This window comes from Pongo pygmaeus, chromosome 4 (genome assembly GCF_028885625.2).
Source record: "Pongo pygmaeus isolate AG05252 chromosome 4, NHGRI_mPonPyg2-v2.0_pri, whole genome shotgun sequence".
NCBI lineage: Eukaryota > Metazoa > Chordata > Mammalia > Primates > Hominidae > Pongo > Pongo pygmaeus.
In genome coordinates this window covers 178,232,594-178,246,717 of record NC_072377.2, presented here as the reverse complement: position 1 = coordinate 178,246,717, position 14,124 = coordinate 178,232,594, and the positions used below count along the sequence as shown (strand labels likewise).

The following is a 14,124-nucleotide window of genomic DNA, read 5'->3' as shown; positions in this document are numbered from 1 at the left end:
TTGCGAAACTTAATTGCTCTCAGAAAATATGTGTATATATATACACCCTATAATATGATTTAAATTTGCAAAAAAAAAGTCTCTAAGAGGATATATTTTTAAAACCAGTGGCAGTTTGGGAGGGAGTGGGGATTAGCTGCGAAGGGGAGAAGGAAGCATTTTTGAGGTGACTTAAATGTTTTTGTATCTTGATTATGGTGGCTGTTATGGGGGCGCGCATCCAAGTGTCAAGACTCATCGAACTGTACACTTTTGTTCTAGGTACATTAGACCTCAATAAAGTGGATTTTAAAGCTAAATAAGCTGGGTAACAGCTTTGCCTGTGTGTGGCTGGGGAAGAGGCTTGGGACACTTTACATTTATCTCCCTCCTATGCATGTTCATTTTGTTTTGGTTTTGTTCTTATGATGTATTATTTATTCAAAAATATATCATTAGCAGAGTGACTGATGTAAATGTAAAACAGTTGTTAAGGAAACCAACAAAAGCGGGAACAAGAGACACTGGTGCATCCTAGTTAGAGGGATAAGAATAAGCACTCGCTGTCCAAGCTCATAAAATATTTTGGAAATGAATGCCGTTCAGCTTTGGTTTTTTTTTTGGTTTTTTTGTTCATGTGTTTAACATCAACGAGAAATGAGGACCCAAAACGTATCCAGTGGTTACGTGTGGTGTGTGTGGCTGTCATCTTCTTGGGACTGGCTACTGAAGGCCACAGGAGCGGGAGGACAAAAGGCTCCCTGGATGTTGAGTCCCAGCTGGTGAGCAACACACAGTCCCGCTTGCAGCAAAGATGTGGTGGCCGGCTGCGCTGTGGGGGAAGGCCAGGCCTGGACAGGAACCTCAGATCTCACTGGGGGATGAGAGTGGTATCCCCCTGCAGCAGGAATCCCTGCTGGCCTGAGAGGCTCCAGGCTGTGCCACCATTGGGCAGACCTCAAACTTCAGGGAGCTGCCAGGATCAGTGGCTACAAGGGTCCCCACCATGTTTGGAGAAACTAGGTGTGAAATATTTCCATTTATACCCCTACCCCGGCCCCAGACAGGAAAGTCACTTCAACCTTGTTAGGTCAGATTCCAGATCTGGTTCAGATTCAGGGCTATTTCAGAGAGATTTTTAGAGGCTGGATCTCAGGAGAAGGAAGGACAGTGGGGTGAAGGCCAGGGGTCAGGAAATCTAGGAACTGCTAAACTCCACTGCTGGCCTGCGGGGAGTGCCCGGGTGGGGCTACCAAGACCACAAGCCAGTTTCATCTTCCCACTTTGTCACCTTCTCACAGGGACCAGGCTCTGCATCCTCAGTGACCACAAGACTTGGGCCTGCCCTCTAGTTTGTCCATACCTGCCCCCTCCCTTGACCCGTACTGTCCAAGACCCCAAGACCAAACCACAATTCAGGAGAGATCTTGAGGGCAGCCAGTGCCACCGGGCTCCTGTTCCCAGATAGTACTAGACAAAGGCCACCCTTCCTCCCGTCTCTCTAGGGCTCTGCTGACCACCCTACGCAGTCTTCCTACACCAAGGGCTTCGCTGCCACCCCTTCACAGAGATTTCACTGCATCGCTGCTTCGGCTGCCTGTCTCAAACTACACACACCTTTGATTCTTAAACTCCAAGGTTAGGATGGGCCCCAGAAATTTGCATTTTTAATATGTACCTCAGAGGATTCTGGCCTAGATATTTCTACAGCCTCAAAAGTAACAAGGAAACTGTTCCAAAAAGTGTATTATGGAAAGTGTCATGTTTATTCTTGACTTGTCCCCCAATTATTCTTCCCCTGAAGTTTTTTTCATCACCAAAAAACCCCATATGTGGACCATATGTGTACATATGCCCATATTTAAAATACAAATTCTGCACCTGGTTTGCTATTTAAAGTATCTCAAAACATATCTATAAGAATACATATGAATGTAAGTAATTCTTTCTCATGGCATATGGTATTCTGTTCTATTGGTACAACATAATTTTTTTAACCAGTCCTCAAATATATATACATTGGTTTTTTTAACATGTTTTGATTCTTAAAAAATTAAAAACTGTGATGAAAATACTTTTCTTTGCATGTATATATATAACTATAGAATGGAATCCTAGAAATGAAAATATTCGTTCAAAGAGCTTATGCATTTTTCATTTTGGCAGTACCAAATTGCTCCAAAGAGGTTTACCAGTTTACAATGTAGAAGCATGACGAGGCAACTACTACACTCTTTGATCTTCATCAGTCTGATAAGTAAAAACATTTGCCTCTCTGTGTTTTAATTTGCATTTCTGCATTTCTTTTTATTTTTTCCAGCAAGGCTCTGCTACTCTTGATCATTTTTTAAATATTTTTGCTGGATCATTTTCTTATTGATTTACAGGTATTCTTTCCATATTGTGGAAATCAGTATTTTGTCATGTATTTCTAGCATTTTTCCTGAGTATAGTTTTCTCTTGGATTCTATTAATGGTATTTTTGCTGTGTGTAGATTTATTTTTATGCAATCAGGTTTATATAATTCATCTTTTATAGTTTCTAGGTCTTTTGTTCTCTTAATCCACCCTCTCAAATATACAAGTACTCCAAAATTATTATTTTAATTATCTGTAGCACTTTTGTGTTTCATTTTTGAAGTCCAAATGTTTGATCTATCTGAAATTGAATGTATTTGGTATAAGAAAAATCCATCACATTTTCCTTATGTTAACATCATTTTATTTTGAAAGCATATTGTCATATAGACCATCCCCCCCCCCAAATAGCATAATATTATAATTGGCGGGGACTTACTTCTCATCTTAACCAGTTTTACTTTGTTGGTTAGACAACTACCCACGTGCCTGTCCACCTCTGCCCACTGTCCAGGTGAGTTCAGGTAACAACCTGGGATGTCTCCCAGGATAGTGTCACTGGAAAGGAACACTGTGTACACTTCATACCACCAAGGAGACAGACACAAAACTGGGGACCAGACAGGAAAAGAGACATGCTCAAGGTGAGCCAACTACTGAAAAGGCAGGACCACACCCACCACAGGCTCAGAGGCCAGCGCTCTTTCTGACACATGCCTGCCTTTTTCTGGGTCTGTGCATCTTGGGCTGTGCAACCCCAGCACCTGGTACATAGTGGGCACCCAGTCAATGTAGGTGAAGGGATGGAGAAAATCAGGCCAAGAATCCAACAGTGAACAGGCTGTGGAGTCACTTGGCGGCTGGGTGAAAGCTATGGTCCACTCTTTTAGTCTCTCCCCTCACAACCACACACACACACACACATATACCCACAGTATCCACTAGCCATGTGGATCTGCTCTTTCCTTCTGTGGGCTCTAGGCCCTTCCTATGTCTGAGCAAGTTTCCATGGACAGCTCTTAAAGCAGCTTGGGGACTTTCTGTCTGTCCTAGCTGGCTAGCAGGGGGCTGGGGAGGGGTAGGGGGGTGAGGGAAGGAAGCAAAAACACAGCCAGGCGATAGAGAGTTAGTATCTCCAGGGCTCTGCTCAGACGGCCCAGAAAGCAGGATTGACTACATAGTTCGTGGGCTCAGCGCAAAATAGAAATGTGGAGACTGATTAAAAACTTATTAAGAGTTTTAAGACAGCAACAGCGGAACATTAAACCAAGCTCAGGCCCTGTGAGACTGCACAGATGCCATGCCCATGAGGGACAGGGTTAATTATGGGGGAGGGGGAAGAAGGGCCCTTTCAAGGACTCTAAAGGTTCAGACTGTAAGGTAGAAGTGGGCTAGAGGAGTATTCATAATAGACAAAATGTGGAAATAACCCAAATGTTTACCAAGTGATGAAGGGACAAAGTGTGGTATAGACACACAATGGAATATTATTCAGCCATTAAAAGGAACAAGATGCTGATACGTGCTACAGCATGGGCGAACTTTGAAAACATTATGTTAAGTGAACGCTGCGAGACACTAACAACCACATATTGCATGATTCCGTTTGTACGAAATGTCCAGAACAGGCAAATCTATAGGGGCAGAAAATAGATTAGCGGTTGCCTAGGGCTGGGAAGGTAGGAGAGGGGATTGGAGTTGATGGCTAAAGACTACAAGTTTGTTTTTGGGGTGATAAAAATGTTCTAAAATTGTGGTGTTGGTTTCACAACTCTGTGGACATACTAAAAATCACTAAACTGTACACTTTAAATGGGTGGATTGTATGGTATGCGAATTATATCTCGATAAAGCTGTTATCAAAATAAGAGAGGGAGGGAAGAAGGGAGAGGAAAAGCGGGAGAGCGAGGGAAGGGGAAGTCAGAGGTGAAACGAACGCATGTTAAATTCTTCTCTCCCCCTCTCTTTCTCAAATGAACTTTATGCAGGAAATCTCCCTTGTCTATGAAGGTTTGGGGAGACCTGGCATCTCAAATCCAACAGCCTGGTCCTCTTCCCTGGCTGCGGGGTGGAGGGTGATGGTGGGGGTCTTGCTCTTCCTCCAGTTGGTATGGTCTTGGGCGCAGCGACGTGCAATAAAAGAAAACAGTCTCAGCTCTGGAGTCAGCTGTGTGTTCGAATCCTAACACCCTGACACTGTCCTTTCCCATCTGTGTGACCCTGAGCAACTTACTCCACGTCTCTGAACCTCATTCTCCTCAGGCCTGCAGTCGGAATAAGAGGATCCGTGACGAGGTCGGTGAGAGCGCCTGGCACACCCCGTGGGCACTGAACAAGCGTGGAAATGAGAAGGATTTGGTGCCAGCTGAGCCACCTGAATGAGGGGCGTCCCGAGGCAGGAAAAATCCGGTGCCGCGGAGGCCGCCTGGACTCTTCCGGAGCCAAGGGCGAGGTCGGCGGCCCTCAGAGTCGCCCCCGGCCCCCAACTCCCGGCCAGGAAGGAAGCTGGGGCGGCGGAGGGGCCCAGTGGCCGGCCCCGGCGCGGAGGCGGAGGCGGAGGCCGGGAGTCCGACGCGCAGCCGGAGCTGCTCATCCATCAGCCGGACGAAGAGCAGAGTCGCGCTCTCGGCCCTCTGTTTGCTTTCTCGCCAATTATTGCAGCGCCGCAGCCCCTTTGTTGATACAGTAGTCCGAAAAAGTGCTAATGTTCATTTATCAGGGGGCCAGCCGGGGACTCCCACGAGTTGCGATTCTTCCCAAAATATAAACATGGGGCGAGCGTCCCAGACAGAAACTCCCATCTGTTTCCCCCGCGCGGGCCGAGAGCGAGGCGTTGTTGAAGATAAAGCCGCGGATAACGCCGCCTGTCTCCAATGGACGTCTCCCTGGCGCATTAATGACATTCCCGGTGATAGTTCCAGCTTATCTTTCAATTAATCATATATACCTTTTGCGGCCAGCCCTGCTGATTGCACGAAAGGGGGGCCGGCTCCGGCTGCGCCGATCGCTTTTCAATTAATAATAATTTATTCACGGAGAATGCGCTCGAGCCACCCTGGAATTTGGATTATCTTAAAGCACCAACTCTTTAAAAGTCGAGGAAATACACAGATTTTCGATCTCTCCTCTCTCCTTTTGTCTCTCTCTGCCTTTCTCTAGGCTGAAGGCTGTTTGTTTGTCCTGCTAGTTTGGTCAAAGTGCGGCGCAGACAGGCGGCCAGGTTGGGTCAGCGGCCCTTGGGAAAAAAGATGTGTCCCTGTCGGGGGCCAGAGAATCAAGTTTCCTCCCACCCAATCCCCAATTATTGCAACTTCTATTTAGATCTATTTAGAGGGATTTTTTTTTTTTTTTAACTCACTCGGAAACACGACTAGAAAGAAAAGTTGCAAATGGCTCTCGGACTTTTCTCTAAGGAGACCAGCATGGGTCGCCCCAGTTTCTATTTTGCACGTATTTGTCCGTTTTTTCCCCATCTCCTCTCTCCTGCAGCACCAAGACCTTTTTGGAAGCCAAGAGAAATCATTACCCAATTCACAAAGAGCATAGAGAGTGTAAAAGTCACATGTCTTGTTCAAATAGGGAGGGATTTTCTTCCTTCCCTTTTTGTAACACCTGACACACAGGACTGACAGTTCTAGAAAGCCCCCTTACCCGAAAATACGAAATAAATCCTTGCCACCTTGATTTGCAAAGGCAATGCTAATTTTTTTTCTTTCTCCAGAGCTCTCAAAAAAAAAAACACTAACTAAAAACAGGGATCCCGGATGTAGCCTCGATGTCCCCCATTAAACGGTAATATTTCAGGTGTCAGCTCACACTAATCTTTCAAACTGTCATCGCGAGCCGCCCGGCCAGCAGATTCACTTAACAGCGCTCCCAGGACCCTCGTTCCGAGCTCTTTTCAGCGAGACATTTAATTGAATCGGATGTGGCTCGTTTGCCAGACGTCACCGCCTCGGCGATAGGCATCCTCTCCAAGGCCCCCCTCTCCTCGAAAACAATCTTCAAAGGCAAGGCGGGCCCCCAAGCTAGGTTAATTTAGAGCCATAACGGTAACCTGGCCAAAAGTCCAGGCGAGGAAGGGCCGCAAGGCCGCTGACATGCAGCTGTGTCCAAGGAGAATTTGGGTTGGGAGGTGAAGAGGTGGGGGGACGAGGTTTCCTGGGCCTTGAACGCCCCACATTTAAGAAAAGGCATCCTCCACAGACTAGACTAACAATTCCAGACCCCCAGTAGTCCCTGGCTCAGAAACTCGAGGCGTGATTTCGGCGTGGCAGCCCAGGCCTGTTACTGACGGCTGGCGCCTAGAAGCCGGGGTCAGGGCGTTGCGCGCCTCCTGGGCTGCCCTGCGGGGCTCGCCTCTCCATCGCCCTAGCATGGAGGCCCCAGGTCCTGGGAGTGTGGCTTTGATGAGGGACAGGAAAAGTTCCAACATCAGGCCAATGCTTGACTTCACTTGCGTCGGCATCTCAGATGGCACACTGTCGGGTTTGAGCACCCAAGATGTACGTTCTGGACAGGCACTATTTTGTCTCCATACATTGTGCATTTCCTCCGCACCTTGGGCGCGCCTGCGGGAGCTGTGTCTTTAGGTAGTTTTTGGCCCTGCGCCGCCTTTATTCTACTCCAAGCGCCTCTTGCCAACCGGCACTCCGCAAAGAGCCAAGCCCTCCACATCCACATTCTCTGCAAGTCCACGTGTCCCACCCAGCTTCCCGCTCGCGGTTCCCTGCACCAGCTAGGGCCGTGAGAAGCCAACGCTTTTCCACTGACAAATCCTGTAATCCCCAGCTCTAGAAGGCATCCTTAACCTGGGCCTGCTCTGCCTGCCCGGACTCCTGAATTGTAAGCAAAATAAAACTCCTCTCTGCAGTGTTCTGGGGAATGGAGAAGACCCCAAGTTTTCATCAGACCTCCCAAAGAGTGCGGGGACCCAGAGAAACGAGGCCACCAGGGCAGGATCTGGCCATGTAGCTGGCGCTCCCGAAACTCTGGCAGATTTGTCTGACTTCTGTGCCCTACTCTACTGACCCTGGGCTAAAAATGATCACGATCACCCCACTTGCCCTGCCCTTCCCCCATGCGCCTGACCGAGCCACAGGGGTGCCCCACTCGGAGTCCGGCCCAGAGGCCTCAGAGAAATCCTGGCCTAGCTGGGCTCAGAGGAGCCCCGCCTCCCTGAGAGCTAAACCCGGGCTAGGGCCCTGAAACCTCGAGGTTGGCAGAAGCCTGAGGGCCTTGCTGCTAGGCAGGGAGGGCACGGGAAGGAGGGAGGTGGAAAGGAGGGAGGTGGGCTCGGTGGCCTCCAAACAGGGGAAACAAGGTGGCTGGTAGCTGGGGCACTCCACAAGACAGGTGTCTCCTGGGAAGCTGAGCTTACCAGCTGGGATTCCTGATTTATTTCATTATTAAGGGGAGAGGCATTTCCCTGGGAAGGTACTGGCAGTGACTGATGCTCCCTGGAGTTGTGCTGTGCATAACACTACTGTAGGAGGCAGCAACTCCTACCCCACCTGGCCATCACTCACCTTGCCCTTACCTTCGTTAACTCGCCCAGAAGCACCCAGAGCCAGGGGCATGACTGGCCCTGTAGGCCAAGCCAAACAGAACCCCCGAATTCTCCAGAATCTCGCCCTGCTGCTATCCCCAAAGCCAACACTGTCCTCCAGGCTTCTCTTCCTGTTCAGACTCTCCCTCATCCCACCACTTTCAGTAATAAAGCCTTCCTCAAATCACTCCCCTCCCCACCGCTTCCCACCCCATCCTTCTCTCTCCCATTCTGGTTTGGGTGCTGAGGAATATTTCTTCAAACCCACACCCATCCAGCCCTGCCCAGAGGCCTGACTCTGCATGCCTCTGGTAGGCTTTTCAGGCTCACATTAGGAAGCAAACGCAGGCTGCAGGAGCAAAAGGAGACCCTTCCAAATGCGTCGTGGCCCCTTTAAAAAAGCTGAGCAGGGCTTTTTTTTTTTTTTTTTTTTTTAGCCGTATGACTATATTAGGTGACACGAAACTGCTCATCGCTCCTGTCATCGAGGCCCCTGGCCCAATGGCAGGCTGAGTCCCCCTCCTCTGGCCTGGTCCCGCCTCTCCTGCCCCTTGTGCTCAGCGCTACCTGCTGCCCCGACACATCCAGAGCTGGCGGGCGGGTGCGCGGGCGGGCGGCGGCACCATGCAGGGAAGCTGCCAGGGGCCGTGGGCAGCGCTGCTCTCTGCCGCCCACCTGGCGCTGTGAGACTGGCGCTGCCACCATGTTCCCCAGCCCTGCGCTCACGCCCACGCCCTTCTCAGTCAAAGACATCCTAAACCTGGAGCAGCAGCAGCGCAGCCTGGCTGCCGCCGGAGAGCTCTCTGCGCGCCTGGAGGCGACCCTGGCGCCCTCCTCCTGCATGCTGGCCGCCTTCAAGCCAGAGGCCTACGCCGGGCCCGAGGCGGCTGCGCCGGGCCTCCCAGAGCTGCGCGCAGAGCTGGGCCCCGCGCCTTCACCAGCCAAGTGTGCGTCTGCCTTTCCCGCCGCCCCCGCCTTCTATCCGCGTGCCTACAGCGACCCCGACCCAGCTAAGGACCCTCGAGCCGAAAAGAAAGGTGAGGAGGAAACACAGGCCCCCTTCTCCCCTCCTGGGTCGCTTTCGTCCCCAAGAAACTCAGGGCCAGGTGGAGGAGACAGGCGCCCCTGGGCCGAGGGCTGGGCTCCGGCGGGGGGTTCAGAATGTAAGATGCCTGGTGTTGTCGCCAGGCCCCCGCGCCCCGCGTCCAATTGGAGGTTCAGAGGCAATGCCGGATTGAAAGGATCAGAAGCAAGAGACCAAAAAACTTTTCCCCCTGGCCTAACAAAGCCCCGGGCGGCTTCGGCTCTGCTCCTGGGTCTGGTAGGAAGTTGAGAAATCGGTTTATGGTAGACAGAACAGAGAGACAAGCAGACAATCTCTGTTTTTAAATCTCCTTTGGATTTACGGATCTTTTTAAGGATCTGATGAGAACCGCTAAACAGAAATTGAAATGTTGCTCACCGGACACACTTTTGCGTACGATCGGAGGAGGGTCCTGGACCTTCTTTCTGCAGCCCACCCGCAACCCGGGTTTCTGGGGCCTTTCCTTCTTTGCGCCAGGAAAGTGGAGTCTGGGATCGAGGGCCTTGATTTTAAAATGGGATACTGCGGACCCTCAGGAATCTGACTTCGCTTTATTTTTTCAGTACAACCTCCTGGCGCGGCCAGGGCGGAGAGGTTCCCTCGTGGAAAAGTTAGGAAATGCTGCGCTACCGCGGGCACAGGGGAATGGACGAGATGAGTGAGGGATCATCCCGCAGGCCATCCCAGGATCGGGGAGGCAGGCCGGCTCCGCTGCAGAAGGGGGCCGGCTGGGAGACCCCCCAGCCCAAGGCAGGAGCCTGGGCGATTCCCGGAAGGCCGCAGGCGCTGGGCGAACGGCCGCTGTGAGCCGGGAGAGAATTCGTAGGTTTGTTGAGAAGCAAAGGCCTAGGAACAAATTCGGGCGGGCACGGCGGCTAGAACTGATCGCTACCAATTCGAGTAAGCCAGCAAGGCAGGTTCCAAGGCCGCCTACCCAGCCGCGGCTTCTTGGATACTGCGCAAACCCTGCTGCGGCCAGGCTGGAGCCTCCAATCACCAAACCAACACTCCCTGGACTTCTGTTTCTTGATTCCTCAATTTTGAGATAAGACCGTCCCTAGGAGTGAGGCCTCGGCCTGTGTTCATTTAACTTCTCAAATCAAACTAGCCCTAATTCAGTTCACCCCAGAGCATCACCTGGTTTTATTTTTATTTATTTATTTATTTTTTTTTTTTTGCAGCCTGAAATTTTAAGTCACCGTCTGTCTCCCTCACCAGGGTGTGAACTGCCCCAAGGGCAGAGACCTCTCGTTTTGTTCTCCAGCGCCTTGAGCCAGCCTGACTTTCGACAAATGCTGAGTGAGACGTGTCGGTGGCTCCCAGTGCACTTGGCAGAGTGAGCCGCAGCCAGCTGGGCGCTCCAGGCAGGACACAGTGGCCTCCACGAGGATCCCTTACCATTATTGTGCGGCCGCGCTCCGTAGGTCAAGCCGCTCTTACCAAGCGTCTCTCTGCCTCTCTGTTCCCCCTCAGAGCTGTGCGCGCTGCAGAAGGCGGTGGAGCTGGAGAAGACAGAGGCGGACAACGCGGAGCGACCCCGAGCGCGACGGCGGAGGAAGCCGCGCGTGCTCTTCTCGCAGGCGCAGGTCTATGAGCTGGAGCGGCGCTTCAAGCAGCAGCGGTACCTGTCGGCCCCCGAACGCGACCAGCTGGCCAGCGTGCTGAAACTCACGTCCACGCAGGTCAAGATCTGGTTCCAGAACCGGCGCTACAAGTGCAAGCGGCAGCGGCAGGACCAGACTCTGGAGCTGGTGGGGCTGCCCCCGCCGCCGCCGCCTGCCCGCAGGATCGCGGTGCCAGTGCTGGTGCGCGATGGCAAGCCATGCCTAGGGGACTCGGCGCCCTACGCGCCTGCCTACGGCGTGGGCCTCAATCCCTACGGCTATAACGCCTACCCCGCCTATCCGGGTTACGGCGGCGCGGCCTGCAGCCCCGGCTACAGCTGCACTGCCGCTTACCCCGCCGGGCCTTCCCCAGCGCAGCCGGCCACTGCCGCCGCCAACAACAACTTCGTGAACTTCGGCGTCGGGGACTTGAATGCGGTTCAGAGCCCCGGGATGCCGCAGAGCAACTCGGGAGTGTCCACGCTGCATGGTATCCGAGCCTGGTAGGGAAGGGACCCGCGTGGCGCGACCCTGACCGATCCCACCTCAACAGCTCCCTGACTCTCGGGGGGAGAAGGGGCTCCCAACATGACCCTGAGTCCCCTGGATTTTGCATTCACTCCTGCGGAGACCTAGGAACTTTTTCTGTCCCACGCGCGTTTGTTCTTGCGCACGGGAGAGTTTGTGGCGGCGATTATGCAGCCTGCAATGAGTGATCCTGCAGCCTGGTGTCTTAGCTGTCCCCCCAGGAGTGCCCTCCGAGAGTCCATGGGCACCCCCGATGGAATGACCAGTGAATTGGGACTGAGCTCGGGCACGCGGGGCCTGAGATCTGGCCGCCCATTCCGCGAGCCAGGGCCGGGCGCCCGGGCCTTTGCTATCTCGCCGCCGCCCGCCCACGCACCTACCCACCCGTATTTATGTTTTTACCTATTGCTGTAAGAAATGAGGATCCCCTTCCCATTAAAGAGAGTGCGTTGACCCCGCACGTGTGCTTCTTTCAGCTTGCGGCGCTTCAGAAACAGGAGAGAGGTGGCCGCCCGGGATTGGTCTCAGATCTCAGGCACAGGCATTCGCTGAGCAAATTGATAACATTGATACTAATAAAAACTAACCCTTGCTGGAACCATACTGGTTCCCTGTCGGGCACTTTCTGAGACTGTCTCATATAACCTCAATAATCCAAAAAAAAAAAAAAAATCCTATTTTAAAGTTTAGAAGTTGGGCCCGGAGAGGTTTAATGACTTACCTGCGAGCAAATAGCCAGTACTAATCGAACTCAGGTTAACTTCTGGATGCCTCACTTCAGAGACCGCCTTCCCTGTGCTCCTAAGCTCCCCTCCTTGAATCCTAATGTGTGCCAGGCACGGTTCCAGGCACTGGGCATTAAATGGACAGCAAAAGAACCTGGGCCCTCTGTAGCTGGAGAGCACCGTGATAATCCCACTTAAAAGAACTCCTTAGCCTGTTTACAGATGGAAAAGCCAAGAACCCAAGCCCTTGTCAAGCGTTCTCAGGCTCCTCAGATGCCCCCAGATGCCACGTCGGGGCCTCATCAGTTGCCCATGGGACTGAGTGCCGAGGCTGGACCCCAGAGAGGTGTCCCGCGGATGGTGCTCACCTCCAGCTGTGGTGAGGCCCCATAAATTCACATGGTCAAGGGAGCCCCTAAGCCCTAACCTTACTGATGTCCTTTCCTTAGGGCATTTAATTTCACCATAGTTCTGACCAACAAATGTTACTACTGTCCTGATTTTATAGATGAGAAAACTGAGGCTCAGCGAAATCAAGTTTAAACCCTGCTTGTTATGGGACTTGCCCACTGCATGCCTCCGTGGTGGTGGCGGTGGCGGTGGCGGTGGCGGTGGCGGTGGTGGTTGCTGTTGTTTGTCTGTAAAATGAAGATAACAAACACGCCTTGCTCGCATCCAGGTCGCCAGTCAGCAAGTGCTGGGACCTGACCTCCAGCTCCTCTATCACCAGCCCCAGAGCCTGAGGAACTGACCCAGTATGTTTTTAAGATGCGTCTTTAAAAGGGACCAAAGCCAGAGGGAGTTGAGGATTTGTTTTCTCACTGGATATGGGTTTTTCTGATATTTTGCCCAGGAAGCACTGAATTGGAGACCTGGGGCATTGGGGCATCTGGCTGAGAGCTCCCTGATGCAGCCAAAGCATTGTTTGTGGCAGCCAGGGACCGAGTGCTTCTCAATGTTCCCCTGACTCCCAGTAAGAGTCGCCAGGCTAGCCTGGCACAACCAGGAGCTGTCCTACTGCCTCACCAGGAACCATGCAGCCCCGCCAGTGCCTGTGTTGTCTCTCTGGGTAAGTGCCACATGCCCGTGGAAGAGGGGAGGATGCCAGGAGGTTCCAAGTACAACCACTGTCTATACCCAGTGTTACCACTGGACACAGTAGGATACAAGGGTAGTGGAGTGCAGGCAGTCTACCATCGCAGGGTTCTGGGCTGTGCTGTGGGAAGGAAGAGGAAAGGGCTGTGCTCAAGGCTTGGCTGAGTAGAAGAAGAGACCTGAAGGTCCGGGCCAGCTGGCAGCTGGAGAGGGCCATCAGGAGTGGGAGCAGGATGACCAGCTCAGCCCTGGCATTCCGACTCCTGGGCCTACGACCCTGCTGTGACCCTGCTGCGAGTCTCTAACATGTTCCCATCTCAGTCTTACAGAGGGACATGCTGAGGCTCCTCCAGGTTGCCAGACCAGCTCCTAAGCAGGACGGTGCTCTCCTGCTAGGCAGCCCCAGCCCACAGCCCCAGCAGGCGGCCTAACTCACACAACTGGGAAATTCTATCCGAAATGACCCACATTTGCTCTTAACCAGATCACTGTGGCCTCGGTCCTGCACTCCTGTGGGCCTTTTTCATCTTACAGGTGTCTGCAGTAACATTAGAAACAATATTTATTTCACTTAATGTTATACCACGAGGATTTCTCCATGATACCTCCCTCTTTATGTGTCATACTCTCCCTTCGGGGACCAACTGAGTGACTCAGTATCTCCTGCAGCTTTCCCAAGGCACTCACAAAGGCTAACAACGGCTGGCTGGCATCTGCCAGGGCTCACCAAATGCCAGCACCCCCGACTAAGTGTATACAGGAGTTCTCTCACCTAACCCATCTTCATTTGCGGACCAGGAAACTGAGGAGGTTACGTGGGTGGTCAAGACCATCCAGTCCCTAAGCGGGAACGGGAGCTGGGAAACACACAGGGCACATACTGGGGAGCGTGTTCCTGAAGCCAGAGCCCGCCACACTGCGGATGTCTCTCCAGCAAAGATGCAGCTAGACTGGCTCCCGGCTGCGCTGAGCGGAACCCAGACTCTTGCCAGTGGGATGAGGATCTCAGGCCTCACATCCAGGCTCTCGATGGGGTAAGCTGTAGATGGCAGAACTCAAGCAGGCGGCAGGGACTGCCCTTGCCTGGCTGGGGCGAGGCTTTCCCGCGTGGGTGCTGAGTCAGGGAGCGAGGACTCAGGCCGGGACAGGGTCAGAAGTATCCTAAACTAACAACACCCCGTGTTTACATGGCGACCCCCACCC

The 14,124-nt window shown here is 52.6% G+C and overlaps 1 protein-coding gene across 3 annotated transcripts; it reads left to right on the top strand.

Annotated features, from left to right (window-relative positions):
- The first annotated feature begins 8,465 nt into the window (after positions 1-8,465).
- Positions 8,466-11,554, top strand: NKX2-5 (NK2 homeobox 5). 3 transcript variants are annotated; one of them, XM_054488376.1, is made up of 2 exons: positions 8,466-8,922; positions 10,443-11,554. In XM_054488376.1, exons 1-2 carry the CDS (start codon positions 8,589-8,591, stop codon positions 11,078-11,080), a joined length of 972 nt encoding a protein of 323 aa, XP_054344351.1. In that variant the 5' UTR covers positions 8,466-8,588; the 3' UTR covers positions 11,081-11,554. The 3 variants fall into 3 exon arrangements, with proteins under 3 accessions (XP_054344351.1, XP_054344352.1, XP_054344353.1); XM_054488377.1 differs by having other exon boundaries at positions 10,151-11,554; XM_054488378.2 differs by having other exon boundaries at positions 10,188-10,501.
- Positions 11,555-14,124: the final 2,570 nt, after the last annotated feature.

What these genes read in the sequence shown, in the direction of transcription:
- NKX2-5 (XM_054488376.1), top strand. Translation starts at nt 8,589, where the DNA reads ATGTTCCCCAGCCCTGCGCTCACGCCCACGCCCTTCTCAGTCAAAGAC. An exon ending in CCCTCGAGCCGAAAAGAAAG is followed by an intron (nt 8,923 to 10,442) that starts GTGAGGAGGAAA and finishes GTTCCCCCTCAG; the next exon opens with AGCTGTGCGCGCTGCAGAAG.